Source organism: Penicillium waksmanii (assembly GCF_028829765.1).
Source record: "Penicillium waksmanii strain IBT 27052 chromosome Unknown utg000002l:1.0-3326099.0:1.0-3328782.0, whole genome shotgun sequence".
Lineage (NCBI taxonomy): Eukaryota > Fungi > Ascomycota > Eurotiomycetes > Eurotiales > Aspergillaceae > Penicillium > Penicillium waksmanii.
Window position 1 is genome coordinate 1,668,411 of NW_026643249.1, and position 25,577 is coordinate 1,693,987.

Sequence of the window (25,577 nt, forward strand, 5' to 3'; positions counted from 1 at the left end):
AGTTTTGCTTAGCTGTCAGCTGTCAGCTGTCAGTGCTGGTGTTGAATCAAGGCAAAGCTGGTGTAAGGTTGGTGACGCGAGATCGGCGGACCGCCTTCTCCTTCTCCGCGTTGATGGAACCTTCGAGCTTCTCCAGCTAAACCACGTTCGGCAATATCTACACCCACACCCTACCTTCCCTCTCCTTCTCTCCCCCTCACCATCCCTGCATTTCTTATATTCCCCGCCGTTACACACCATGGGAAAGTGCGTTCACAAGGGCTGTGGGAAGGTCTTCGCCGACCCGGAGGAAGATTGCGTGTATCATCCGGGTCCGCCGGTGTTCCACGAAGGGCAAAAGGGTAAGTCTAGCTACCTTAGACCTTAGGTACCTTGGTGCTGCGAACTATCCCTGAATTGGCGTCATCTGTCTCCTATACACCCCATCACAATGCGAAGAAACAAAGCTAATCTCAACCCCACCGCGCAGGCTGGAAATGCTGCAAACCCCGCGTTCTGACATTTGAGGAATTCCTCTCCATCCCACCCTGCACCACGGGCAAACACTCCGAAGTCGACGACACACCTACACCCGAGCCTAAAAAGGCCGAAGAGCCTCCGGCAGCAGCAACGCCTGTCCCTACGGTGAAGCCCATCTCCGAGCGCCCTCCCATTACCCCCGCCATTGCGACTCCCGGCACACCCCCGCAAAGCCCGTCATCGAGGAGCCAGAGTCAGACGATCCAGACCTGGATATTCCTGCCAACGCTACATGCCGTCGGAAAGGATGCGGGGCTTCTTACAATGGCTCGATTGCCCGTGAGGAAGAGAAATGCGTGCACCACCCCGGCAACCCGGTCTTCCACGAGGGTAGCAAAGGATGGTCCTGCTGCAAGCGCCGCGTGCTTGAATTTGACGAGTTCTTGAAGATCCCTGGCTGCACTGAGAAGACGAGACACATGTTTGTTGGCAAGGCGAAGCCTCCTGGCGAGGAGAAGGTTGAGACCGTCCGGTAAGGCTTTCATTCTTTTTTTCACTCTTCTCTTTTCTGTTTTGCTATATGCAGCAGAGCTACTCTACAAGCTGTCCAGCTAGCTAACCACAACCCGGGCTTAGGAACGATTTCTACCAAACCCCCGCGTCCGTCAATGTCTCCCTCTACCTGAAAAAGATCGACAAAGAGCGCGCTGTCGTCAAGTTCGCCGCGGACAAAATCGAGCTCGACCTGCCGACCACGGATAACAAGCGCTACCAGGATACCTATGAGCTCTTTGCTCCGATCAATCCTGAACAATCGAGCTTCCGGGTGCTGGGCACCAAGCTGGAGCTCACGCTTGTCAAGGCGGATCAGAATGGGTGGCCGGTGCTGCGCAAGGATGATAAGTGGACTGGCCAGCGCATCCAGATTGGTAATGCTGGTCGGGCATGAGGTGCAATACATAGAGGACAGGACAGAACAGGAACCATAAAACAGATGTGGCTGTTTGGGTCACTTAATGTCGAGTATGGCTTATGATTGATGTGATGCGATGCGAGCTATGTGATGGCCATGGACATGACGGGCCTACAGCTGCCCAATGATAAAATACCAATTGGCAAAGATATATCAAAGCTCAGCTTGTGCTTCTAAGACTAGCATCAAGCTCCGACTCCACTGGTTCGAGCATCCGTAGACACTAGACCATTTAAGAGACTAGAGATGCATTGAAGATGCCGACTCGGTCCGACCAAGAGACAGTGCTGCCGACGCCGAAGGCATTGGCGGCATATCTTTTACGGACCGGAGGAGGCTCTTACGAGCAGATCTCAAACAGCTTAAAAAGTCTACAAATCTGGCGAACGAATCACAACTGAGATGTGATCCGATCAGCACCAGACAAATAATTGAATGATAAAAAGGAATGTAACGCCCCCTCCACAGCTATAGCGCATGGAGCTCCCCGAAGGGAACCCTAGCATAGCCATAATGTGTTTGGGAAAAAGGGAGACGCAATTTAGTCTGAGGGGCCGGGAACGGAAGGAAACCCATTGAGCAAAAGCCACAAGAATAACCCTCAGCAAGCCATCATTGATGGAGCCCCAGTGTTAAAGAATTTTACATGGTAATGTAAAACCTCTACTGATGATGAAGAAGAAAAAAAAAACAAGCAAGACCGGGAGGAAAGCTGCCTCTTTATACCCGGGAAAATTGCTGATGCGCTAGAGCTGATTGGGTACGGAAAAAGTATTGTGCCGTTGCTCCGAGATGGGTCTGATCCACTAGCCTAAAGGGGAAGGTAGGGTAAGATTAGCTTAGGGCAAGTGCAGTCAGTGACTCGACTCCCCGTGACCCGCATCCCGTAGCTTACATCCCGTGATCCTCACGTGACTCGCCCCTGTTTCAGAATCGCATGTGAGGCGCCCCTCTTGAGTGGAGAAGGAGGAGGCTTGTCTTGTCTGCCTCGCGGTGAGAGGCGAAGTACCCTAACGGAGACTGTACCGATTCTCAGGGTTCACTTTACCCTGACTAGGACTGGGTATACGAGTATGGTATACTCTCTGTCAGCGTGCAGCCTCTACTGGTTATGATATATCATGTGTAGTTCTGTACATAACTGTTCTATACAACCACTCTAAATATACTCCAATTTCCACTGGAAATAGATTTGACCCCTCGTGGCAAACCATGGAAAGCCAAACCCTTTGACAATTGGCCCCCAGTCTTTGCAGTCCCCCGTTCACCCCGTTTTCCCATCCTGGTGTGGAAGCACGAGACCTCGAGGCTTGGACCCTTTTCTTTTTTTCCCGCAACAGCCTCACCTCCTTCCTCCCTCTCTACTCAACACACACACTCTCTCCCACTTGCATGCGACCACCTGCTCAATTCTTCCAATCCTTCGGTATGCTCCGTTCCCTCCTGTTTCTTTCCCTCATCACTGCGACCCTGCAGATCTCCCGTCCCAATCGGCCAGGCTGCAGGGAATTATTGAAGTCCCGATCCCACGCTGTCTCAAATTTCCCAGACTAACAAGTGCTAGTCTCGCTCAAATCGCTCCCACTGAGGGCCACCACTTAACTTAAATCCCTCTACTCCCCTGATTTTGTCCCGCCTCTCCTATTCCAATCCTTTCCTCTCAATCATGGGCTCCTCCGACTCTCAGAACGGCGTCGCGCCCGCCCTCCGCTACATTCCCCTCTCCTACAGCCCCGCCGAATCCCAAGCAACCGCCCTCCGTCTGATTCTCACTCTTTTCCCCCACTGGGAGGGCCCCGAGAACAAGATCGAGTTTGTGCGATTCACCGATGGCATCACCAACACTGTGCGTCTCTTTGTCCCACCTTCCAGAAGCCTCAGCAGCGGTCCCCTGCCCTCCCCGCCCTGCGCACTACACCAGGAGCCGTGCGAGCCTTGTTCGATATCCTTGACTGACCTCCGCCCTGTAGCTCTTGAAAATTATCAATCGCAAGGCTGGCTTGACCGACGCGCAGATCGACGAGGATGCTGTGCTCATGCGCGCATACGGAAATGGCACAGAGATCCTGATCGACCGTGAAAGTACGAACACCACCTCCCCCTCTGGCCGAGGGGTCCCCTCATGCCCCTCCTCCTCACCTTCCACTGCTGTCAATTGGCCTTTCAGCGCGTGGCTCCCGTACGACAATATGCTAAATTAACGCTTTCGCGTCCCAACAGGAGAAACCACCTCGCATGGCCTACTCGCCGCACGTGGCCTTGCCCCGCCCCTCCTTGCTCGTTTCAACAATGGTCTCCTCTACCGCTTCATTCGCGGCAAGCCCTGTGGACACTTGGACTTGGTCACCGCCCCTATCTACCGTGGCGTTGCCCGGCGTCTTGCCCAGTGGCACGCCGTTCTCCCCACCAAGGGAGCCACCTCAGCGCACACGCAAGAGTCCTCGATTATCGCCCACGCCGAGGCGGAATCTGCCAAGCAGGAAGACGGATTTGAGATCATCCAACCGCGTCGCGCTGGCCCCTCTATGTGGGCTGTCCTTCAGAAGTGGATTCTCGCTCTTCCTGCGTCCACGCCGGAGCAGCGCTCTCGGCGATTGAGCCTGCAGCAGGAGTTGCAGTGGGTCTTGGCCCAGCTGGATGATGGCAAGGGCATTGGCGAAGACGGCGTAGGATACCCCTCCTCCACCCACGTCAATGACGTGCCCCTCCTTTTCGACATTCCCACTAACAGTTGTTTTCCTCCCAGCTTGTTTTCTCGCACTGCGATCTCCTGTGTGCCAATGTGATTGTCCTCCCGACAGAGGATGTCGCTCAGCCCGAGGCCGACGTCACCGCCGTCAACTTTATTGATTACGAATACGCCGTGCCTGCGCCCGCCGCCTTCGACATTGCCAACCACCTGGCTGAGTGGATCGGCTACGACTGCGACTATAACATGACCCCCACCCAGTCGGTGCGCCGTCAGTTCCTGACCGAGTACACCAAGAGCTACTGCGAGAACCGCGGCCTCGACGAGTCCTCCCAGGCGGAGATCGTCGATCGGTTGGTTCAGGACGTCGATCGTTTCCGCGGTATTCCCGGCCTATACTGGTAAGATCTTCCCAAAAATCGCAGGATATCCCTGTCAACAATAACACAATGACCCATACTGACTTCATCACGCAGGGGTGTGTGGTCCCTCATCCAAGCCCAGATTTCTCAGATCGACTTCGACTACGCTGGCTACGCCGAAACCCGTCTGGGCGAGTACTGGGCCTGGAAGCGCGAGATGGATGGCAGCCGCAAGAAGGCCGGTGAGGAGATCCCTCTCCGTGAACAGCGCTGGGCGCTGGAGGCATAAGAATGTGCTAGCTCAGCAGCGCACAAAGCCATAAAAAAGCCCTCGTCCATGCATCCCCCCTTTTTCCCCTCCCTCCCCTTTAACCCCACCACCTCCTTCTCGCCTGTTGCTTTTTGCATTCGCAACGCTTGACGGTAGTGCTGCACCGGTTCCACTTCTTGGTCCACACCCCACTTCTTCATTTTCCTCGCCCGTCACGACGTGCATGAGGTTCGGAACACCGCGCACGGCTTTTTGCTGCTGGGCCACCCGACCTTTTCAACATTTGTTGCACTGTGCTGCGCTGGGAATTGGTTGCTTAGGGGATCTGGATTGAGCGGTGGTGTACATACATTGTTTTTGGTTACGGGAAACGGGTGGCCCCAAAGACGAGGCATTTATAGGCAGGATTCTACCCTGTCTACAACTCGACTTCATTGTCTTGCACGACGGTGTTTGGATAAAATTTGGGTGTTTCTGCTTTTTCTCTTGATTTTTGTCTCTGTCCCTTCTTACTTTCTCTCTTGCACATACCTTTGGGTGGATATCATCCAATCCCCAGACCCGGGAATATATTCGCCTTCGCTAGCTATTTAATCTTAATATGATGGCTGCGTGTCTTCCTACTTCTAGCAATTCTTCGTTGTATGAGTGATCTCGTATAAACCTGCGAATTATTTCATTTGGTCGTTCGTTTGGCGTTCGGTCTGTATGCCTGTCTGCACCTTGAAGGAGGCCATGCATGGATTAAATCCCATAGCTAATAGTACTAATGATCAACAACCCTAAAACCCCCCCACCACCCGTCGATGTCGCCCTCCCATTAAAAAACATTGAAAGATCATACGGAAAAACAGGCGGCATAGCAAGAAACCCATCAACAGCATCCACATAATCAAAAGTCTCAAGACCAATTTCATCCAGCATATTAAGATTAATTCCGCCCACGCCCGTGCTGAAATCGGGCCCTTGTGATCCAGGATTCAAGTTCGGGAATGGTAGTATCCCTCCTCCTCCTGCTTCTCCTCCATCTACTGCTCCGCCCGCGATGGAATTCTGCGTCAAACTGCCGGGCTCATCATCTTGTGCATTATTTTCGGGCACGGACTGAAACCAGAGTCTTTGGAGGAGTCGTGCGTGCCGGGTTGATATGTGGGTTTCATCTGGTGTGACGCTTTGAAGGTGGGTTATGAAGCGGGTTATTAATGATTTTGTTTCGGCGTAGCGGGCTTGCGGAATTGCGCCTGAGGCGTGGGCTTTGAAGAGGAAGACTGAGGAGTGAATTTCGTATCTGTGATTCCAACGTTGTTAGTCATGTTATTCATGCATACTCAATGGCGGGTACTACTACTTACAAGTAGAAACGTGCAGGCATGTAGCGCAGATGGTTCTGCGGATCGAAGTCCTCGATGAAGATCTTTAGTAGAGACTCGGCTGCATCGAGAGCATCGTATATGTATCTTGCATCTGGGCTCGCCATTGTTGTATTGGGGAAGTCAAGACTCGGACTCAGATCCCCTGCTGTCTCTCTGGTTGTGTTCAAGTTCCCAGTACTAGTATCAGTACTAGTATGCTCTGGAACGATCCTGGAAGCGCGATACAGAACAGCCTGAAACGCAAACGCACTAACATAAAGACGAAGATATTCCCTCATAAGCGTCAGACAACTCCGCAAATGTTTCGAGACGGAAATCGATCGCCATGAATACTGCCAAGCGGACAAAGCGCGAGTTGTATCGTCGATATATTTCACGTAATCGCCTCGAACGATGAGTTCGACGGTGCGAGCCTTGGACGGGAAAAGGATGTCATGTGCGTTTCCAAATAGAGTCGTTAGCTCGACTTGTGCTTGGATCCAGGTTGCTAGGTTTTCTTCGTTGTTTGGGCCTTGGGATTGGAGGGAGGGGAAATCTTCTGCTGTGACGGGGACGGCGAGACCGGGCCCGCGACACCAGAAGGCTTGACCCATTCGGATTGATATTTGGCGGTCTGAGAGGTAGGTGACTTGTTTCTTTGTTAGCGTGCTAACCATGCATTTAAAAGAGATTCATGGATGGTGGCGATTATAAGGATGATGGGATTGGAAGGTTGATTGTGACATACATGTCCATGCTAAACGATTCCGTTGGGCACGTTGATCTACTTCATTCTCATCGCCTCGAAACGCGTCTTCCAGTCGAAGGCGATAGGCTAATCTCACAGCGAGACCGAGGATAGACCATGCCGCTTCGCCGCCTCCATCATCGGTTTGGCCGTGATTGACAAGATTCCACTCCCCGAGCAGAAGAAGTCCTTCCACATAGCCAACGCGTCGGGTGCTCGCTGCCCCGAAGATCACGTCGAGAATTCTTTGGCGGAGGTAGTCCCATAATCCCTTGTGTGTGTTGACCAGGTCGGGATGGTCCTTTGAGGCGATTACTAGGATTGAGCTCATGAGGAATGATTCATTTTTCAGATTTTCCCAGATGTCTATGCCGTCGAGGATGTCTTTTCGGACGAGAGAGGAAGAATTGGTGGTAATTTTCATGATATCTGTCGAAATGTTAGGATGCGCATGAACTTCAATATGCGGTGGTTACTTACGATTTCAAAAGTGTTGATATGATTTCCATACTTATTGTTCCGTTTTGCAACGGTGGATAGGTAGTTTGACCATCGTCCTCCCGAAAATTGTCGTGGTCGTGGCCTCGGGGAACGAGGTATGTTGTGCCACTGCGATGTTCTCGGCCATTGGGGACAGTCTGCCCAGGCTTCGCCGCCGCATGCTTCCTCTGTGATGAAGCAAAAGGTTCGACTCGCTCATCATGATGGCGTTGGTCTCCAGGTCCCCCTGCAGCGTGGGCCAGGATCAAAAGTGCATCAGATGGGTTCTGCAAGTTGTCGTGTACAGGGCGGTCGCTGTAATGAGTAGATGGTATGGAAACATTGCCGGGTGAAGTGGTAGATACACTCGCATCAAAATGGGGTGCTATTCCTCCTGTGTTCATCTCAGCTTGCGCATCCGGGGCCGAAGTCTTCCTTGTTTGTCGGAAACGAGAGTAATCGCCCCCACGCCGAGAGCCAGCGAGAACACATTCTGCCCCCTCGCGCTCGCATTTCAGACAGGGAGGCTTTCCAGCTTCTCCGATACTTTGTCTAGAAGACGTGTATTAGCCATTGTCATTGGAGGAAATGTGACACTCCAAAGACTCTGCTTTGGATAGAAACGAACAAATCACAGCGGGTTTTTCGAGAGCGACAGCGTACGCAGGCTCGATATTGCCGTAATCCGACACTCCTAGTCATGTCCACTTATTTGCCGCAGTAGTCGAAGTTGGATTTGACTGGAAAGAGCAATGGTATCACCCCAATTAGCAAGATGGTTCATGCGGGTTGAATTCGATGGGAGCATAGCCGAGGCTATAGACGGCTATAGATAGTTTCTTCCCCGCTTGAAGTATAAAAATGCGGGAAGTGTGGCTCTAGACGGCTGCAGACGGCTATAGATCCGCCATTCCATGGACAGGTTGGTTGTTCTATGAAATGCTTCGAATCACACGATATGACGTTGATTATTGTGTGGGGTTTCCAGTCAAAGGAAATTGAATAGGTCGGTGGCCTGTTGAATCGCTTCCAGTGCGAATCTACGGCAGTGGGTATATGAGTGCCGCGAACGCCCCTATTTTGCTAATGAACCTCTGTCTGTTGATATTGTTTTTAACCCATGAGAATCTAATATCGTTCAATTCCGAAATCCATCATGCCACCTGGTCGTCTTGCTTCGCCATCTCTAGATGCCCCTACTAGGCTTCCCACTGAGAAGTCTTCTCTATCGACAACCTCGAAGCCTGCCGCTAATGATACATATGGCTCGTACTATCCGGTAGACCCCGATAAACTGAGCCTGGAATCTAATTTCGGTCCCATGGATCCTGGGAGCGTCAGGTTTCTCCAACCAACCTCAGCCGAAACGCCTCTTGATATCATGCACGAACGGTTTGAGCGTGACGGGTATTTATTTGTATGTACAGATACTTTTCTGCCATGGCAATGCTAATACCCTCTCTCATATAGGTCAAAGGATGTATTTCCAAAGAAGCCTCTCTCAAATGTCGCGAAGCCTATTTCAACCATATGGCGCCTAGTGGTTTGTTGAAAGACGGCACCGCACCCGTGGAAGGCATCTTCTCCCACAAGGATAGTCGAAAATATCTACCTCCAGGAAACCTACGTCGCCTGTTCGGCTTGAAAGACGACGTCGAGAGTGAAAAGTATCTAAATTTGATGATATCCGCCCACGAAGCACCGTTCTATCTCGACCTATGCGCCAACCAAGAACTACGAGACTTCATCACACGCTTTAATGGTTGGGAAAACCCACAAATGCTCCAGCGGACCATGCTTCGCGCCTTTGTTCCTAATAGCGAGCTGACGCCGGTCCACTTTGACCAAATGTACCTTCGAGCCGGTCCGCCCACAAGCTTGACGGCGTGGGTACCCATCGGAAATGTTTCACTGGAAGGAGGCGGCTTGATGTATCTCGAGGGTTCGACCGATATTGGCAACAGGACAGAGGCTGAATTTGCACGCAATGCTCATAATCTTTCTGATGAGGAGCGGGTGAGTGCTTTTAATAAGAACATGAACGATGGGGGGGTTTCTCAGTCGTGATACTGTTGCGTACGGGAAGGAGAGCCGTCGCAAATGGCTGATTGCTGAATATGAGGCTGGTGATGTTATTTTCCATAATCCCTGGATGGTGCATGCCAGCTGCAAGAATAAAGATCCGAATAGTCAGATCAGACTTGCAACCGATCTGCGATTTGTGAATCCAGAGAAACCGTATGACCAGGTAAGACCTCAAATTTCAAGTTTTTTGTTTCGTGTTACAAAAGCCGCAGAATGCTGACGAGTCAAAGCGATGGATGAAAGTATATCGTCCGCTAGACGGACTTTGAAATATAATTATTGCGAATCAAGTATCGTCTTGAACCTTGGAGTGATATACTAGTTTTCTTAGAAAATTTCTCAAAATATGACAACTTAGTATGAAAAATGATTTATTTGAAAGTCGTGTCATATTATGCAAAGCAATATCGTACTGTGACCTGAAGGGCATCCGAAAGAATTTTGTCGGCGCGAGCTTCAAGTGTAGGTGCCTACAATACGACGAGAAAAACGTTGATGCCTTGTTGTTAGTTAATAAGTTGTTAGTAATCATTTCGCCCAATATGAATGTTGTCATGGGTCTAAGCGCTTCCTCTTCACAACTCTCCAAGAATGACGGCTGCAGAATTGACCATCACAGCGCGCAGTGAAGGAATGGAAATGGCTCCTTTGGCCGGTAATGTCGCCGAAAATAGAGCGAGGGTTCCGACGACTATCGCAAGCAGTGCCACGCGAGAACACACGACCGAAGAGATGTCCGGCCACGGCGGATCGTTTGTGGAGAACATGAGACCCTCGGGTGTCGAATTTTGGCTCCTCATGCTCAACTTAGGTGCCATCTTGATCCTTATCAGCATAGATATGAATATTGTTGCGACTGCTGTGCCTGCAATAACCGACCATTTTCATTCAGTCGCGGATGTTGGCTGGTATTCGTCTGCCTTTAGGCTGTGCCAGTGTGCTTTCCAGTTTGTCTTTGGAAAGGCATACAGATTATTTTCCATCAAGCGTGTTTTTCTGCTTGCAAATTTCATTTCGATAGCGGGATCGCTGCTCTGTGGAGTAGCTGCCACTTCGACAATGCTTATCGTCGGAAGAGCTGTCGCCGGACTAGGTGCTGCTGGTCTCCTTTCCGGATGCTTTATCATTCTCGTCCAATCGACAGATCCGAGGAGACGTCCTATGTTCACAGGAATTATGGGTGCAGTTGAAGGGCTCGCCACTCTATCTGCGCCGATTCTTGGTGGCGCGATCGTGCAATCACTTGGTTGGAGATGGTGCTTTTACATCAATGGCCCGATTGGTGTTGTTGCTATCGTATTGACCATATTTTGCTTTTCAGATACGCCGAAGCCTGGCGACATTGAAAGGTTAAAATTAAAGCAGAAGATATCACAGCTTGACTTGGTTAGCAACATGCTCTTCATCCCGGCCCTGACTAGTCTTTTCCTCGCGTTATCCTGGGCTGGTACCAAATATCCGTGGAATAGTGGCCCAGTGATAGGTGCTTTGATATCTTTTATCTCTTTAACGGCAGCCTTTATCTACAACCAAAAACGTCGAGGCGACGAGGCTGCCCTGCCGTTACGCATAATGAAGCACCGCAGCATCATCGCTGGTTTCATTTTCATTATGTGCGTCAACAGCACCGGAAGCGTGCTCGAGTACTATCTGCCCACCTATTATCAAGTCGTTCGCGGATATACGCCTGCGAAAAGTGGTTACATGATGCTTCCTATCGTCATCGCCGGTACGATCGGCTCCTTAGTTCATGGGTTTGGTACAAGTTTCTTCGGCTACTACGCGCCCTTCATGGTATTCGCCTCTACCATCATGCCAATCGCCGCAGGCCTTATCACAACGGTCAAAATCAATACCAGTTTTGCGCAACTGATCATCTATACCGGATTTTCTGGCCTTGCTTATGGAATCGGCTTTTCAGGGCCCCAAAATGCAGTGCAAACAGTGTTAGCCATAGAGGATGTCCCACTTGGCACTTCTATCATGCTATTCGCGCAATCATTTGGCCCCACCGTCGCGGTCGCCGTTGCACAAGTTCTTTTTGTCAATCAGCTCTCGACCAATCTCAATGTTCTAATGCCGGGAATAGATGAGGCAGATCTTGGAAAGTCAAGTCTTAATCATATTGTCACGAGTGTGCCATTGGAAAAGTCGCGAGATGTCCTGGTCGCGATAGATAAAAGTCTCATTCAAACATGGTATCTAGTGGTTGGGTTGGCGTGCACAACTATGATAGGGAGTTTGCTGATTGAATGGCGATCAGTAAAGTCTAGGCGTGACTAGAATAATAGGAAGTCAACCGTAACTGATGCTGCGGAAGGCATTGATACCTGTGTGATCATCTGGATACCCATGAAAATTGGGATTTGATAACTGAGACGGCCTCACATGCCTAGGATTTATTCAAAATCTCTCCCAACGTAAAAGTGAATTCCATTTGCTCCGGAATCTATTTTGACGTGCTGATATATTCATCTTCGGCAACATGCATGGGATTTCTCCGTCTATAGCCGTCGATTTTTCCATGGCTGGAATGGCCGACCTGGCGGCCCACTTCTCCAGGTTCGTGTGGCTCAGAGTTATACCCCGCAAACTGACCCCAGAAATTGGAATCAAAAGTGCTCTCGGCGCTGAGTGAGGCAAATAATGGGCTTGCGGGGTCGATATCATGGACCGTCTGTTGCCGTCTGGCCAATGGGAATCTAAAAAGAGCTCGGATTAGATTTGAGAGAATGAAGGGGTTGGGGAATACCAAGGAAGGCAAGTTATTATAAACGCGATGATTATCCATCGCAGTATGATCTTCCAAGTCAAGTCTTTGAGGCTACATCGTGACCATGCTACTTCGCAAATTTATTCGCAATGAAGCCATTGACAAAGACCCCCCCGGAGATTTACAACCTCCGGACCATACTCGTTAGCTTAGTGGTTCGTAAGCCTCCTAAATATTGCGAATAATAATTATAGCTAACCCATATAGGCATGTGGCGGTGCCTTGTTATTTGGGATGGATATGGGCGTTATTGGGGGTGTTCTGACCATGGAGCCTTTTAAAGAGTGAGATTTCAAATTAACAAATTAACCGAGCTGCCACCAACTCGACTAAGAATTCATCAGAAAATACGGTCTAAACAAAAAGTCTCCGACAGAACGAGCCAACCTTTCTTCGAATATAGTCTCTGTCATTCAAGCGGGAGCCTTTGCGGGATGTTTCCTCTCAATGTGGCTTGCTAACCGCATTGGTCGCCGCATGTCGCTGATTATAGCCTCGATTTTCGTGTTCATTGGAGTCGCATTACAAGCCGGGGCTTCTGGATACATTGCATCTCTGTATGTTGGCAGATTTATTGCGGGAATTGCGATTGGGATTGCATCAAGTGTCAACCCACTCTATGTTTCAGAGAATGCTCCCAGGGGGGATTCGAGGACTGCTTACTGGATTCTATCAACTGAGCATTGTCACTGGTCTCACTGTATGTGTGATCTTTCCTGCGATCAAAATCTAGCTACAGTCGCTAATGTATGCCTAGCTTGCCTTTTGGATCAACTATGGCTGTATCCTCCATATCGACGGACCTGCTCAGTACATTATTCCTCTTTCATTACAAGCACTTCCGGCCGTTATCCTCTTCTTTGGTATGACTCTCGCAAACGAGTCTCCTCGATTCCTGGCCCTGAAATCACCAGAGAAAGCTCTGGCTGTTTTATCCAAATTGCGTGGTCTATCCGCAGACCATCCCTACGTACGAGATGAAATGGAGGGCATCCTTCTGCAGCTAGAAGAAGAGCGATCGTTGGGAGCGCAAGGCTCTGGACTTTCGCTTGTTAAGGAAGCTTTCACGACTCGAGCTAATCGACGACGCACATTTCTTTGCATCACGTTAATGATGTGGAGTAACTTGACAGGAACCAATGCTATGACGTATTATAGTCCTGATATTTTCAGCAGCATGGGATTATCGGATTCATCCGCGGGACTTTTTGCAACTGGAATTTATGGCATAGTCAAACTTGTGGCTTGTTTTATTTTCATAATCTTCGTGACTGATTCCCTGGGCCGAAGAAAGAGTCTTCTTTGGACTGGTATCGTTCAGGTTAGTTATCCTCCTTGAAAGGCGCGTTCTCTATATTGACTAATGGCGCAGGGTCTCATGCTATTTTATATTGGCTTTTATATTCGCTTTGATCCGCCGAGTGGTGATTCGGGGCCCACCTCGGCGGGATATGTCGCATTGGTTGCCATTTACATTTTTGCAGCTGTCTATCAATTTGGCTGGGGACCTATTGTTTGGACATACTGCTCGGTATGTCTGCAACCTCTCGCTCATGAAAGCAACCACTAAATCTTTTGTTAGGAAATACCCGGCGCTCGTCTCCGACCTCTTCAAATGGGGATGGCTACAGCTAGTCAGTGGTTGTTCAATTTTGTGGTGGCTAAGGCTACGCCAAGTATGTTTGCAACTTTGGGTGTCAATGGTTTCGGGACGTACTTCATATACGGGTCCTTCTGCTTCACTATGGTTGTGTTTGCATGGTTCTTTGTACCAGAAACGAAAGGTAAGTATATAAGCCTCTGTACATCTAAACGCCATACTAAATTTTGTTTAGGGTTGTCACTCGAAGATATGAATGAGCTATTTGAACAAAAAAATCTGAGGGCAAAATTCACTCCTTCTCGTTTTGATGGCAGAGGAGACGATCCAGAGCTGAAGGCAGAATTCCATCCCTCCACTGAGCATGTGGATTATGTTAAGAGGACTGTTTAGTTATAACATGGTTCTATTGGTAGATATCAAAGCTACACCTGGCGAAGGTATTTCACAATTGATGTGATGTCGCACGTAATTATCATTCTTGCCATGTAGACTACCTAAGGAATAAAACTGGCAACACATTTCATAAACTACAATCTTAACTGACCCTGAGGCTGATTGATGCGTCTTCCTATAATTTGTAGCACTTTTGAGGGCTCCCGACAGATATTCGGAGCCGCTGGATTTTTCCGGTGGCTTTGTTGGTTTATTTACATAGTCAGTCCAGCTATTCAATTTTCATAGCTTGTGAGTACAAACTACTGGTTGTCAAATTGATTTTCTTCAGACGGTAGTCGGGATCGGGCTGATACAATTCGCCGCGTCGATGAACCATGACCCACATTCCAGACTGTAACAAAAATACAACCGGAAATATTTCCAATTTGGGGTCGGATTTCGGCATCGAGAAAAAAAGAAGTGGGCCCGGGCAATTTTGCTCCACAGTATTAAAAGAAAGGCCAGTTGGACCTCGGCATGCATTTGGGACCAAAGTGAAATCACTTCCAAGGTTCTTGCAAAGGGGAAACATTCAATTTCGTGAAAGCCATTTCTAGCAAACTATACACTGAAATGCGAACCTATGAAGTGTATTATACGTTATTTTGATTGGACCAAAAGGCATTATGTGCACAGGCTAGACTATTCGAGCGTTTCTAACAAATAATCCCTCATAGCAGGGTAGAGGCAGAGTAGGGCGTATCGTAACCGGCAATAGCAGGGAACGCATAAAGCTCCAGATCTTTTTGTCTAGCAGCAGCCCATGGACCCAAGGCGCCGAAGAGCATCGCCACATTGGCTTCCTGAGACAGGTCAATTGGTTGCAGGTGGCTGCCCATCTGCAAAATCTGAACACCCGATGCACCAGCTGTAGCACCGAATTCATACATGTTGATTTTTTGGACGAGAGCTCCCTTGACCTTACCGGACAGGATGTGCGCGCACAAGTTCGGCTCCTGGCATAGAGGGCGTCCAAGACCAACTCCGTCCACGGTCTCTAGCGCCTTGACCATTCCTCCGACGGTCCTGAGACCGCCAGTGACATATGACTTTGTTTTTGTCAAGCCAGGAACAATGATCTTGGCGAAATCGAGGAACAACTATTCCGTGTTAGTAAACGGACGACAAAAGGCCGCGGTCATAGACAATAAGAAGCCATCGCAGGGGCAGAACTTACGGCTTCGCGCTCGACCGTGGAGGGTCGCTTATGCTCAGACATTGGAGAAATTTCGTAGGTACCACCGGATAGTTCAACAAAGTCAAAAGAGTGTTCTTCAAGAGCTGCGCAGAGCAGCCTAGCTTCATCAGGCTGGAATCCCTTCTCTTGGAACTCGACACTGTTAATCTTGATGCCGACCACGAAGTCCTTGCGGACCCTCTTAGTGATCTCGTCTCTGACTTCCAAGATCAATCTCATGCGGTTCTTCAGGTCACCACCGTATTTATCGGTGCGCAGGTTAGTGGTTGGAGACAAGAACTGGCTAAGAAGATAGCCGTGTGCACCATGGAGTTGTATGCCGTCAAATCCAGCTTTCTCGAGGTATTCAGCGGCATGGGCAAAGCCGTCAATGATATTTGCAATGTCTTCTTCAGTCGCGGCACGGGGCTTTGCAAATTTCATGCCCATAGGCTCACCCTTCACCTGCACATCACTTGCACTGATAGGATTGGGTTGCAGATGTTGAGGAGTTTGGCGACCTGGGTGCCCGACCTGGGCAATGATGAGCATCCCGTTCGCTTTCCCGGCAGCCGCGAGCTCCTGGAAACGCTCAAAACGCTCACCAGAGAATTCTGCGTCTCGCGGGATGACTGGGTTACCGGCTGCTTCCAGGTGACCAGGATCAATCATAACATTGCCAGTGAGGTTGATACCCACTTGGCTCTCGCCCCAGCCCTGGTACGCTTGGATCAAAGCAGGTGATGGGATACCACGGGAAGCAAGATCATTCAAGGAAAATGATGCGAGACGCTCGCTCATAGCACCCTTCATGAAACGATTCGGCGCTGAGCGGCCAGAGAAGGTGAACTGAAGGGGCTTGCCCAATGCACTAGGGTCGACATCTGGAGAGTCAAATCTCGGTGCGGGAGAAGTCATGTTGTGTTTGAGAAGGGACGAGGTTGAGACGGTAAAGCGTGTTCAGAGTGCAGATAGTGCAGATGGGGTGACAGGAAGAAGTGATTCGGGCAACGACAAAATTATTTAACCCAATACGATAATCTTAATTGTGCACATTTACGATACGCATAATTTGCGCATGAAGATTCCAAATTTATAAGCTGCCCTGAAGATTTATAATCGCCACTCTTCTCAAAAAAAGTGGATCGCGGGCTTCATTCCCAAAGTGATGCCGCACCGTTGGTTATCGGACGGGAGGGTGGTAATCAAGATAAACAGCGTGTTGGAACTATTCACACCTCTGAAGACGGGCCAAGGTCACTGAAAAGAAAAATTAGCGTCCTGAATATCAAGACGCGGCTGGAAAAAGTTTGTTGGAGAGTGATGTGTCGAAAATTAGTTACAAGGGGAGGTTACTTGTTCCATGCCTGTATTTCAACTCGGGTTCGATCAGGGAGAGAAGCGGACTGTCAGCAACAACATCGAGCTTAGTTTGACGCATCCCGTAGTGGTACCTTTTCGAAGAAAACTAAAAAAAAATTAGAAGAATAAAACATACAACAGCAGGGATTCGCATGTGGTCACCCACCATACTACTAACCTGCCGGCGTGTGGCTTAAGTACGGCTGAGCGGACGGGAAGCCCTGTTCTCCACACCCTATGGTCGTATGTACCAGATACTATTCGGAATGGAATCATGTAGTACCTGGAAAAGTAACTAGTGAAGGTGGAAAATATCGGCAAATTTCTAAATAGTAACACACTCATCTAACAAGGGCTGTATCAAGTCTTTCTGCTGGGATAAAAGGGTAGTCTTGGGGCCTTACTCTCCGAGTCAGGGGTAAAAGTGATAACCCCCCCCCAATCCTGACTCAGAGGTCCGAGTTCCTACTTGAAGGTAGTACTTAGTGCGAGATATATATTACCAGTAACACCTACCACCGGCAGCGTATACTAGTAGTAGTAGTAGTTAGGTAGTAGTACTATCCAAGCTTAAATCCATGGATCCATGGATTAATCCGTCACGAACTTCAAGTTGGTATTTTGTAACACATGGCACTAGTAGTAAATTTTTGTGGAGGTTCAATTGCTTCAAGTTCTTAACGCTCTAAAATCTGGTGTCCAAACACTTGAGTCAACCGATGTACCGACCAACCCAGCCAAAAAGTCTAGTATGGCTTCCCGATATAAGTCGATTCAAAGATCGACCGACTCATTCTCGGCCATCTCCCATATATCTCTTTATTTTACTTTTTTTTCCATACATGAACGGGCCTAGCAAACCCCTCCTCGTCTCTCTCAACGTCCATTATCCTCTCAAACCCCTCGGCTTTCAACTCATCGTTAAACGGTGGCCTGATTTGGATCGTTCTATACATCTCTCTCAATTCTTTATTTCTCTTTGAAGCCCTCGCATAGTTGCTCATAGGCTGCGGCTCAACAACGAGATAACCCCCCTCATTCAAGATGCTCCTTATATGCGAGAATAACTTCAACATCCCGGAGTCTCCGTTGTTCAGATGTATCCACTTGGTCACAGAAAGCAGTAGGACAACATCGAACTTGCCCACCGCGGTACCCGTGTACGCGGGCGCATTCACAAAGTCCAAGTGCTCAAATGTGCACGGCCCATCTGGGTACGCCGCCTTCGCCTGATCGATCAGCCACGGGTCAATATCGACGCCGACTGAGGCGGCTGCGCCGCAGTACGCCATTGCTTCATGGGTCAGTTTTCCTGCGTTACAGCCGAGGTCTATGACTCGCGCGTCGCGGAGGATATCTGACGGAAGAATGGAAAGACGTTCGTCTGGAACGGTGGGCGCCCGAAATTTGGAGTAATATTGATGGTAGTTGCCATGACGTGCGGCGAGGTGCGTCGCTTTGAAGCGCTCTGCGTTGGAGAGTTCAGGCGCTTCTGCCATGTTTGGATATGGTGCGAGCAGAGAGGCCCGTGTTGGCAATGAAGTATTGAACAGGTCGAAGATCCACTGTGCAATTTCGCGACCAAAGCTCTGTTCAAGTTTTCGCACAGTATATATGCGATATATAATTGAGAGTTATTTTGAAGCTCTTGAAATTTTGTGATCAACTCCAGCAAAAGTTTTGTTGCGCTCCCGGATTTGAGTAGTTTGCATATTATTGATGCCTGAGGCATAAATTAATGCAAACAACCAAGCTGATGGCCAGATTAGATTACCACTGATGCCAGGGCTTATGTGGAAGAACGGGTCAAGTTTTATATGAGATACAAGTCAATTCTTAGGACTGAGTGATAAATTTACATATCGCCAGAGGTTAATAGTATCCAATAGTTGAATAAACACCAAATGATCAGTTCGACTGATCATGTGATCGATATAAGTGGGTCTGCCGGGTACTTTATCGTAACGATCTCTGGGCTGGCTAGACCATAACAAGAACTTGAACCTTAACATCCATACATCCATTCGACTATTCTACTCAACATGCCATTCAGACAGGCGCTTCAGGGCATTATAGACAAGGCAGATAAGACTTGGGGCGAAATAACCAATCAAAACCCTCAGCCGGTGCCATCGTACAACAATCCTCCCCCACCGCCTATTCCAACCTCAAGCAAGCCACAACAACCTTATCAGGGACAGTCCTGGCAACCCCAGATCTACTGGCGACCCAATTTGGACCCTCAAGTACCAGTGTCCGCCAACTTTGGTCATGAACAAGGTCAACATGGATGGGGCAACAACGAGGCGCAGAATTACGTCGATAGCCCGCACAACTCATTCCACTCAACCCAGGGCGATGCGGTGATCGTGCGAGCATTGATCAACCATGGGCATCCCGATCCCGCACAGAAGTTTACCAGCGCCCGACTGACGAGCCATCAGACCCTCGGCCGACCGCGAGGCTGTCTCTCGGCCAGAATTATTGCCCCGGTTGCCCGAGGTATCTGGCCCGCCTTTTGGCTGCTGCCTAAAGACCCCTTCAAGTGGCCCGAGGATGGCGAAATCGACATAATGGAAGCTTGGAACGGCGATGCTGTCAACCACACTTGTCTGCACTGGGGACACTTCAACGGCGACGACTGGAACAAGCATCGCGTTCTCGAAACCCCCATCCCCAATATTACCTCGCCGGTCGGAGTGAAGTACGATTTTATCTGGGACGAGGACGAATCAACCGGCAGGGGGCGCTTGGTCTGGTTGATTGATGGGATGCCTATCATGAGGGCCGAGAAGCCACCCGGAACCAGGAAGATGAGTGAGTTCAGAATCCTCCTCAACATTGCTGTCGGAGGCAATGTCTGCCAGGGAAATATGCCCAGTGATGGATACTTTGATACGGTGGTGCGAGAGTTGGCCATGTGGGACGCACCGCCTGGGGGGCTGGCAAGAATTTGACCGGGCTTGGGGGGGCTTCCAGAGATGGCAATACCATGTAACGAAGGGAAGGAAATCTACATTGCAAGCTAACTCAACTATACCCGCATCCGAGTCCTCTGCGTCCTCCAAGAGGTACATCACACACAGGAGAGATGAGGTGATGCAAAGTGATAGACGGAAATTGAGAAAAATTATCCAAGGCAATATAATATCCTGGCTTCTAATGTTGTACTAGATATTTATGACTTTTTTTAGTGCCAATGAGCTTCAACTTGGAACCCGAAAAATATACCTATCCACCTGGGCATCACTTCGACTCGAAGTAAATCATTCTGGCCTTCTGGTAAATCGGAAGTATTGATAGCAAGGTAAACTTATAAAATGTTTCGAAATCACTGTTAATAGGGTATACGATTTCGAATCAGGTTGGAGCGATAGCACAACGGTCCGATAATGCCAAATGACATGCTACTGACAGATCCTCTGTATCCAAAACGGACTGAGCTGTAAATCCGTTTCTTGCGGGTTCTGTGGCGGCCGCCCCATCATAGTCTGGAAATCGATTTCCAGTGTATTACCAGACACTACTCCATTCCTGAGCCTGGCCGACTTAGTACAATTCAGGACGTGAGTATCCTGGCCCCTGGTGGTAGCCCCAACTCTTCGGTTGACGACTTGGGTCCAAATCTCGATGTCTGCATCGTGAGAGTTAGGATTGGCGGAGATAAGGACCACAAGCTGGGTTTGGTGATCCGAGTTGGAGTACCACCAGCGGGCATCCGTCCGTAGCTGAGGGACGGACTCGGATAGGCCGACCTCTAGCACAAGAGAGGGCCATGGTATGGGTGCCCCGGCGGCCGGTTCCCTTCCAGGGAAAAACGCTGTGTCTGCCTCCTTGCTGCACACGCGACCAGTCGACCGTCCAGCCCCCCCCAAGCCAAAAATCATAGTTGAGGAAGCTCAACCCCATTTTACCAAGAGCATCGTTAATCCAGGTATCAAACTGACGGCTGATTTTCTCATGGTAGTGGTACGGTATGATCTTGTATAAGATCTCATGCTCGTGGTGGAGAATTGTAACGCGCACCCCTTTTGGAACTTCAGGGTCTTCAACAAGCGCCAAAAAAAGATCGTCCGGGATTCGTCGCACCAGAAGGTATTGCGAACTGGGAGGGTCCTCTGACAAGAGCTCTTTTTTAAGTACGTCGAGATAATTACAAAGCTGGTCGAGAGAGGAGGGTCGGTCGAGGATATGGGCGGTCAGGAGGGTTATGGTATCGACCCCAAGGTCAATACTCTCGGGTTTGGAGGATAGAAGAGATGAAGCGGGAGATTGGGCCGTGGATGTTTTTGGTGAAGTTGCTTTTGAGCTCCATATAGACGTTGCAGATTTTGAGGAGCTGCCGGACTCAGAGCTTTGGGCCTCACGGTGGGATCGAGAATTGGCCTGAGATGAATCGGCGTTGCCAGAGAACATAGTGGGATGGGAGGTGGGAGGTGAAGAGTTGGATGGGTGAGAAGTCTGAGAAGTTTGATGGGGTGCGAAGGAGGAACGAGTTTCCATCTCGGTCGTGCCTTCCTCTTGTGCACGCGCTGCTTGATGACCCATGTTGGAAGAGCACATGATGGCTATTCTAAAGGATAGTCCAAAAGCAAAAGAAGTACGGAGGAAAGAGACCACTGATCAAAATCTTTGAGATGGAGATAGATGATCAACATATGTGCTGGGATACTTGTAGAGCGTAGTAGAGGTGGAGCACCATATAGAGGATCCATGATTGAAACTAAGTCTATTTAGGACAGAGATTTACGTCACACAGGCGGATTTGCCAATTCCCCACTGAGCGGCCTTGATTAGTCACTGAGCAATCACTGAGCAGACCTGATCAGGCCTGATTGGTGAGAATTACAGACCAAATATCAATATCAAGTTACATCTTACTTATGGTACAAGGGAATTGGTGTTCTGGTCAGAATAGAAATTCCAAATCATTCTGAAAAAGATTGGGGCCGTTCGAGAACAAGGTACTTAACACGGTATGGAAGAATGTAGGAGATGTGGTAAGCGGGAGTGATCAAATTACTAGCAGAATAATAAATGGAGGGAGAGTAAGATTCGTAACATGACTATCCATGAGAATCACAATGTTAAAGCAATGAAATATTCTATTGAGCCCTTGATGCCTCAGGCACGACATATCGCCTTCCCGTTGCTGCCTCGTTGCCGTGCTCCGTCTTAGATATCTGCCATTCACATCCTATTCATTCACCACTTCTCATGGCCCCTGGATTTTGTTATGGTATTATTTTGATTGCCGTATTTCGTACACTCTTCCTTTCCTGATAGATTTGACTGACCAAGAGTATCCGCAATTGTCGGCAGCCTTATAAGGAGGCAAAGCACTTTGACACCACAAATTTCCTTGAATTGCCTCCGAAATGACAGGGTAAGTACCATCTATTCCGCTCACTGCCCCATTGTACATACGGAGATTGACTTCTTCTTCCAAAACCGTGGGGCAAGACATTCCTACTCCCAACACGGAGACGACGACCCTCTCCCCACACCGATTCCAAGTGATACTCTCCGACTCCCCCTCCCGCCCCCCCAACACGATGGTTGGACGAACAGAATCAAGGACATGCCATGGGAAGGAGCCCGAGACATAGATGGCCTTAAATCCGACTTCCTCAGTTATCTCGACCGTCTATCTGTAATCCGAGAAGCCATATTCTACGGGCACCGAAATTACGAGGCAAGCTATGTGGAGGGGCTTCTCGGTTGTTCGGTCCAGAACATCGAAGCCGCTCAGATGCAGATCTCGGGGAGAATAGCCAATTCCAATTACATCAGTTGTATGACGGGTGGTGGTCTTCTTAACGAGTGTATCGTGGTTGACTATGAAGGTGTGGAACATTGCGTGATCGCCGAGCTCAATGCACGAAGAAATGCCATCTTGAAAGGGCAGCATGGAACTCAGCGAATGAATTGATGACCTTGAACATGGTCTATCAGTCCAGGGGGGATGCTCACTCATCGTACGACTTCAAAGCCAAATCGCCTTGTTCATTCTGGCTGAATACCATTCGGTCTCCTCCACTACCTTTGCATCTCCCCGTCCGCGCAAAAATCATTTGATAATCACATCAGCACTTTCTCCAGCAACCTCTCCCGTTATTTTCCATTCAATGTCACAAGCCGATTGTTTCATCCACTTATCAATGCTCTTTTTATCAACAGATCGGCACGCACCGACAGTTTTTTGACGCCATTTTCAATACCAAGTCGGCCGGATCGTTTAATAACCGCTTTAATGGTCAGGCCCTTGCTAATGTTCTCTTGGGTACCATCGCTCCCATTCTAATCCGTACTCTCTAGCATATTTGGATACCCACCTCCACACCTGATTCACCTTACCGGCATGACGCCGATTTATTCCGTCAATCTGTGGGATACAGAGGGCATTGAAACAAATGGCGAGGAATCCCACTTTGAGTCCTTCCAAGGTTCGATATCAAAAATTACAACCAGTTATATAATCAGTACCCTTCATTGCTAGGATCAAGTAATTCTTATAGCTAGAACGGCTTCACTGAGACAGTGGCAGAGCCCTAGTAGTTTCGAGACACCCAATGGCCGCCGCGCCGGCCCTGTACTAGAAACACTAGGTCGATTCACACTAGTTATGGAGCGCCGAGCCAAGTTGCGAAAGTCCTAATAAAGCTTGCCGCATTAAGTCAGTCAAATAAAAACACGAGATGAAGAACACTGGCAAGAAAAAAGAATTCATGAAAACCTGCGCAACGAAACTTCCGTCTGCCGCTTGCTGTGGTGACCCTGATTGGGTCTTATATGGTGCGCTCGAATTTAGTCTCACACAAAACGGCTAGACCCTACAAAATTATTATTATTGTACCAAAGGATGTCCTGCGTCAAGATGTTGTGATTGTTCTGAATGGTATAAATTGAGCAACTTGGTCGAGGACCGTCAGTTAGTTCTCATGAAGGATAAAATACATATTAATGGTACGTAGAGTTGACTCTTCGTGTCAAGACGAAAGCGACGCCAGAAGCACAGCAATAATTCCAAGGCCATAAAGGAAAATGACGAAAGCAAAGAGAGTAGCAGCAAAGCCAGGGCCCAAGCGATTATCAACAAGCGAATGGGAGAAGGTAACAATAGCGAAGGAGTACCCGGAAGGGAAAAGAAGTCAGGTTAAATTTGTTCAATCTCCATTTCATCGACAACCGGGTCCAACTCCTCACTATTTGATGGGGACAGAGTCGCGGCCTTCGCAATGATGGAGGTCAGGAGAGGGATGCAAGGCCCGAAATCTTGTTTCCAACATTGGATTCTGCAAACCGAGTACTAGAATGAAGTCAGATCTGGCATACCGGCAAAGGGAAAGGGTTGGCCATACCACACCCTCATCGTCAATTTGAATGAAGTCAAAGTCATCGGGACAAGCGACGATTCCGTACACAGTGCAGTTGTTCTTCCCCATACTGCGGCGTTTTTTGTGCACCATGGCTGCAGACGGGAAACCCATAATCAGTCAGCCAGATATTCCCATAAACATTGAAAGAGGGAATTGAAGACCGTTTTCACTTACCCATATAGAGCAACAGCTGAGGTATTCCCGCACTATCGGAGTTTGCTTTCGCCTCTAACACAACCAGGTTGGTGTCGATATCCCTTTTCCGACCGTACCATAGGGCGTAGTCAGCTATGCCCTGGAGCCGATAGTCCTCATCCATATATCGGAATGGTTGGAAGGACATGGGCTGCTCGGTTGACACTCGAAGTGACCTGCTGCCTGGAATCTCCATGTCTTTGACCGCCGTGATTACTCCCAAGAGCAACGTGTCCAAGCGAACATGAAAGGATGCCTCGTTGATCTTGTTGAATTGCTGTTGGAAGATATCCTTTGCTTGCTTTAGAACCGTGCCTGCGTAATAAATTAGCGGGTCGGAGAGTCCTAGGTTCCAGCGAGAAAGAAAATCAAAAAAAACCACGACTCACCATTAGAATCAATCAGTGGCTCAAAATAATCGGGGTCCATCCAATCTCTCCATCCTGGGTCACCTCGGAGTCCAAAGCCCTCGTCGACGCCTTCAAGTAACCCCCCCTGATGCATCACCCACGCTGATGGTTGGAATGGGGGGGATTGGCGGCAAATTCGGTGGCTGTGTGACAGGCTTCCCTAAGCTTCTCTAAGTCCTCCGGACCTCTTTGAGATTTCATGAAATTACCGATGGTGTGTTTCAAATGGTCAACCAGTTCCTCGAAGTTACGAGGCGATTTCTTCTGTGTATGCTTCGATTTGGGGTTTGTTTTCGCCATGGCGCCTAACTTCTCGGAATCCGGTTGAGTTGTTGTTCGCAAGTTGATGAAAATGGTAGAGGATGGAGATTTGATGAATCGGTAGAGAGCTGGAAGTTGGAAGTCGGTGGTTGGCGGCGGTCGGAAACGGTAGGTATGATATGGCAGGATCGAACCTCGCGGTCAAAAATGGGTTAGTAGGCGGACAGCATACCCATGGTTCAGAGGGACTCAGGTACCTCGCCATTTGTGGCCATCACTTCGCGTCGTAACCCGATTGTTAGGGTGAAATATAGAGAGGATGAAGAAAAAAAAAAAAAAAAAAAAAAGGAATAAGCCGTCCGAGTACGAACAAGGAGCGAAGAATAGATTAGGAGGGTGGAAGAAGAAGAGGGAGAGGGAGAGGGAGAGGGAGAGGGAGAGGGAGAGGGAGAGGGAGAGGGAGAGGGAGAGGGAGAGGGAGAGGGAGAGATAAATGGCCTTGGTCCTGTTCAATTCGGTATTCCACAAAACTACAGCTTAACAATCCAACTGTCATAAATATT

The 25,577-nt window shown here is 49.1% G+C and overlaps 12 protein-coding genes across 12 annotated transcripts; 7 read left to right on the forward strand and 5 right to left on the reverse strand.

Annotated features, from left to right (window-relative positions):
- Nucleotides 1-238: 238 nt before the first annotated feature.
- Nucleotides 239-1,408, forward strand: N7481_002316 (cysteine and histidine-rich domain-containing protein; the record flags this gene model as incomplete). The annotated part of the gene is made up of 4 exons (XM_057261535.1): nucleotides 239-341; nucleotides 470-712; nucleotides 766-991; nucleotides 1,096-1,408. 4 exons carry the CDS (start codon nucleotides 239-241, stop codon nucleotides 1,406-1,408), a joined length of 885 nt encoding a protein of 294 aa, XP_057126467.1.
- A 1,690-nt stretch (nucleotides 1,409-3,098) lies between these two features.
- N7481_002317 (putative ethanolamine kinase) lies at nucleotides 3,099-4,772 on the forward strand (the record flags this gene model as incomplete). The annotated part of the gene is made up of 5 exons (XM_057261536.1): nucleotides 3,099-3,278; nucleotides 3,403-3,514; nucleotides 3,653-4,122; nucleotides 4,179-4,522; nucleotides 4,598-4,772. 5 exons carry the CDS (start codon nucleotides 3,099-3,101, stop codon nucleotides 4,770-4,772), a joined length of 1,281 nt encoding a protein of 426 aa, XP_057126468.1.
- A 726-nt stretch (nucleotides 4,773-5,498) lies between these two features.
- Nucleotides 5,499-8,036, reverse strand: N7481_002318 (uncharacterized protein; the record flags this gene model as incomplete). The annotated part of the gene is made up of 5 exons (XM_057261537.1): nucleotides 5,499-6,042; nucleotides 6,107-6,755; nucleotides 6,855-7,283; nucleotides 7,366-7,886; nucleotides 7,963-8,036. 5 exons carry the CDS (start codon nucleotides 8,034-8,036, stop codon nucleotides 5,499-5,501), a joined length of 2,217 nt encoding a protein of 738 aa, XP_057126469.1.
- A 454-nt stretch (nucleotides 8,037-8,490) lies between these two features.
- N7481_002319 (phytanoyl-CoA dioxygenase family protein) lies at nucleotides 8,491-9,688 on the forward strand (the record flags this gene model as incomplete). Its single annotated transcript, XM_057261538.1, has 4 exons — nucleotides 8,491-8,751; nucleotides 8,805-9,350; nucleotides 9,457-9,582; nucleotides 9,650-9,688. 4 exons carry the CDS (start codon nucleotides 8,491-8,493, stop codon nucleotides 9,686-9,688), a joined length of 972 nt encoding a protein of 323 aa, XP_057126470.1.
- A 322-nt stretch (nucleotides 9,689-10,010) lies between these two features.
- Nucleotides 10,011-11,702, forward strand: N7481_002320 (MDR family MFS transporter; the record flags this gene model as incomplete). Its single annotated transcript, XM_057261539.1, has 1 exon — nucleotides 10,011-11,702. The coding sequence occupies one exon, from the start codon at nucleotides 10,011-10,013 to the stop codon at nucleotides 11,700-11,702; it is 1,692 nt and encodes a 563-aa protein (XP_057126471.1).
- Nucleotides 11,703-12,823: 1,121 nt separating this feature from the next.
- On the forward strand, nucleotides 12,824-14,185 carry N7481_002321 (uncharacterized protein; the record flags this gene model as incomplete). The annotated part of the gene is made up of 5 exons (XM_057261540.1): nucleotides 12,824-12,892; nucleotides 12,950-13,513; nucleotides 13,565-13,723; nucleotides 13,775-13,976; nucleotides 14,028-14,185. The coding sequence occupies 5 exons, from the start codon at nucleotides 12,824-12,826 to the stop codon at nucleotides 14,183-14,185; spliced, it is 1,152 nt and encodes a 383-aa protein (XP_057126472.1).
- Nucleotides 14,186-14,901: 716 nt separating this feature from the next.
- On the reverse strand, nucleotides 14,902-16,325 carry N7481_002322 (NADH:flavin oxidoreductase/NADH oxidase family protein; the record flags this gene model as incomplete). Its single annotated transcript, XM_057261541.1, has 2 exons — nucleotides 14,902-15,330; nucleotides 15,408-16,325. The coding sequence occupies 2 exons, from the start codon at nucleotides 16,323-16,325 to the stop codon at nucleotides 14,902-14,904; spliced, it is 1,347 nt and encodes a 448-aa protein (XP_057126473.1).
- Nucleotides 16,326-17,593: 1,268 nt separating this feature from the next.
- On the reverse strand, nucleotides 17,594-18,268 carry N7481_002323 (class I SAM-dependent methyltransferase; the record flags this gene model as incomplete). Its single annotated transcript, XM_057261542.1, has 1 exon — nucleotides 17,594-18,268. One exon carries the CDS (start codon nucleotides 18,266-18,268, stop codon nucleotides 17,594-17,596), a length of 675 nt encoding a protein of 224 aa, XP_057126474.1.
- A 543-nt stretch (nucleotides 18,269-18,811) lies between these two features.
- N7481_002324 (glycoside hydrolase family 16 protein) lies at nucleotides 18,812-19,726 on the forward strand (the record flags this gene model as incomplete). The annotated part of the gene is made up of 1 exon (XM_057261543.1): nucleotides 18,812-19,726. One exon carries the CDS (start codon nucleotides 18,812-18,814, stop codon nucleotides 19,724-19,726), a length of 915 nt encoding a protein of 304 aa, XP_057126475.1.
- A 691-nt stretch (nucleotides 19,727-20,417) lies between these two features.
- On the reverse strand, nucleotides 20,418-21,332 carry N7481_002325 (uncharacterized protein; the record flags this gene model as incomplete). The annotated part of the gene is made up of 1 exon (XM_057261544.1): nucleotides 20,418-21,332. One exon carries the CDS (start codon nucleotides 21,330-21,332, stop codon nucleotides 20,418-20,420), a length of 915 nt encoding a protein of 304 aa, XP_057126476.1.
- Nucleotides 21,333-22,350: 1,018 nt separating this feature from the next.
- N7481_002326 (uncharacterized protein) lies at nucleotides 22,351-22,701 on the forward strand (the record flags this gene model as incomplete). Its single annotated transcript, XM_057261545.1, has 1 exon — nucleotides 22,351-22,701. One exon carries the CDS (start codon nucleotides 22,351-22,353, stop codon nucleotides 22,699-22,701), a length of 351 nt encoding a protein of 116 aa, XP_057126477.1.
- A 1,224-nt stretch (nucleotides 22,702-23,925) lies between these two features.
- N7481_002327 (uncharacterized protein) lies at nucleotides 23,926-25,250 on the reverse strand (the record flags this gene model as incomplete). Its single annotated transcript, XM_057261546.1, has 5 exons — nucleotides 23,926-24,078; nucleotides 24,131-24,240; nucleotides 24,323-24,658; nucleotides 24,855-25,142; nucleotides 25,247-25,250. The coding sequence occupies 5 exons, from the start codon at nucleotides 25,248-25,250 to the stop codon at nucleotides 23,926-23,928; spliced, it is 891 nt and encodes a 296-aa protein (XP_057126478.1).
- Between the last annotated feature and the right edge of the window lie 327 nt (nucleotides 25,251-25,577).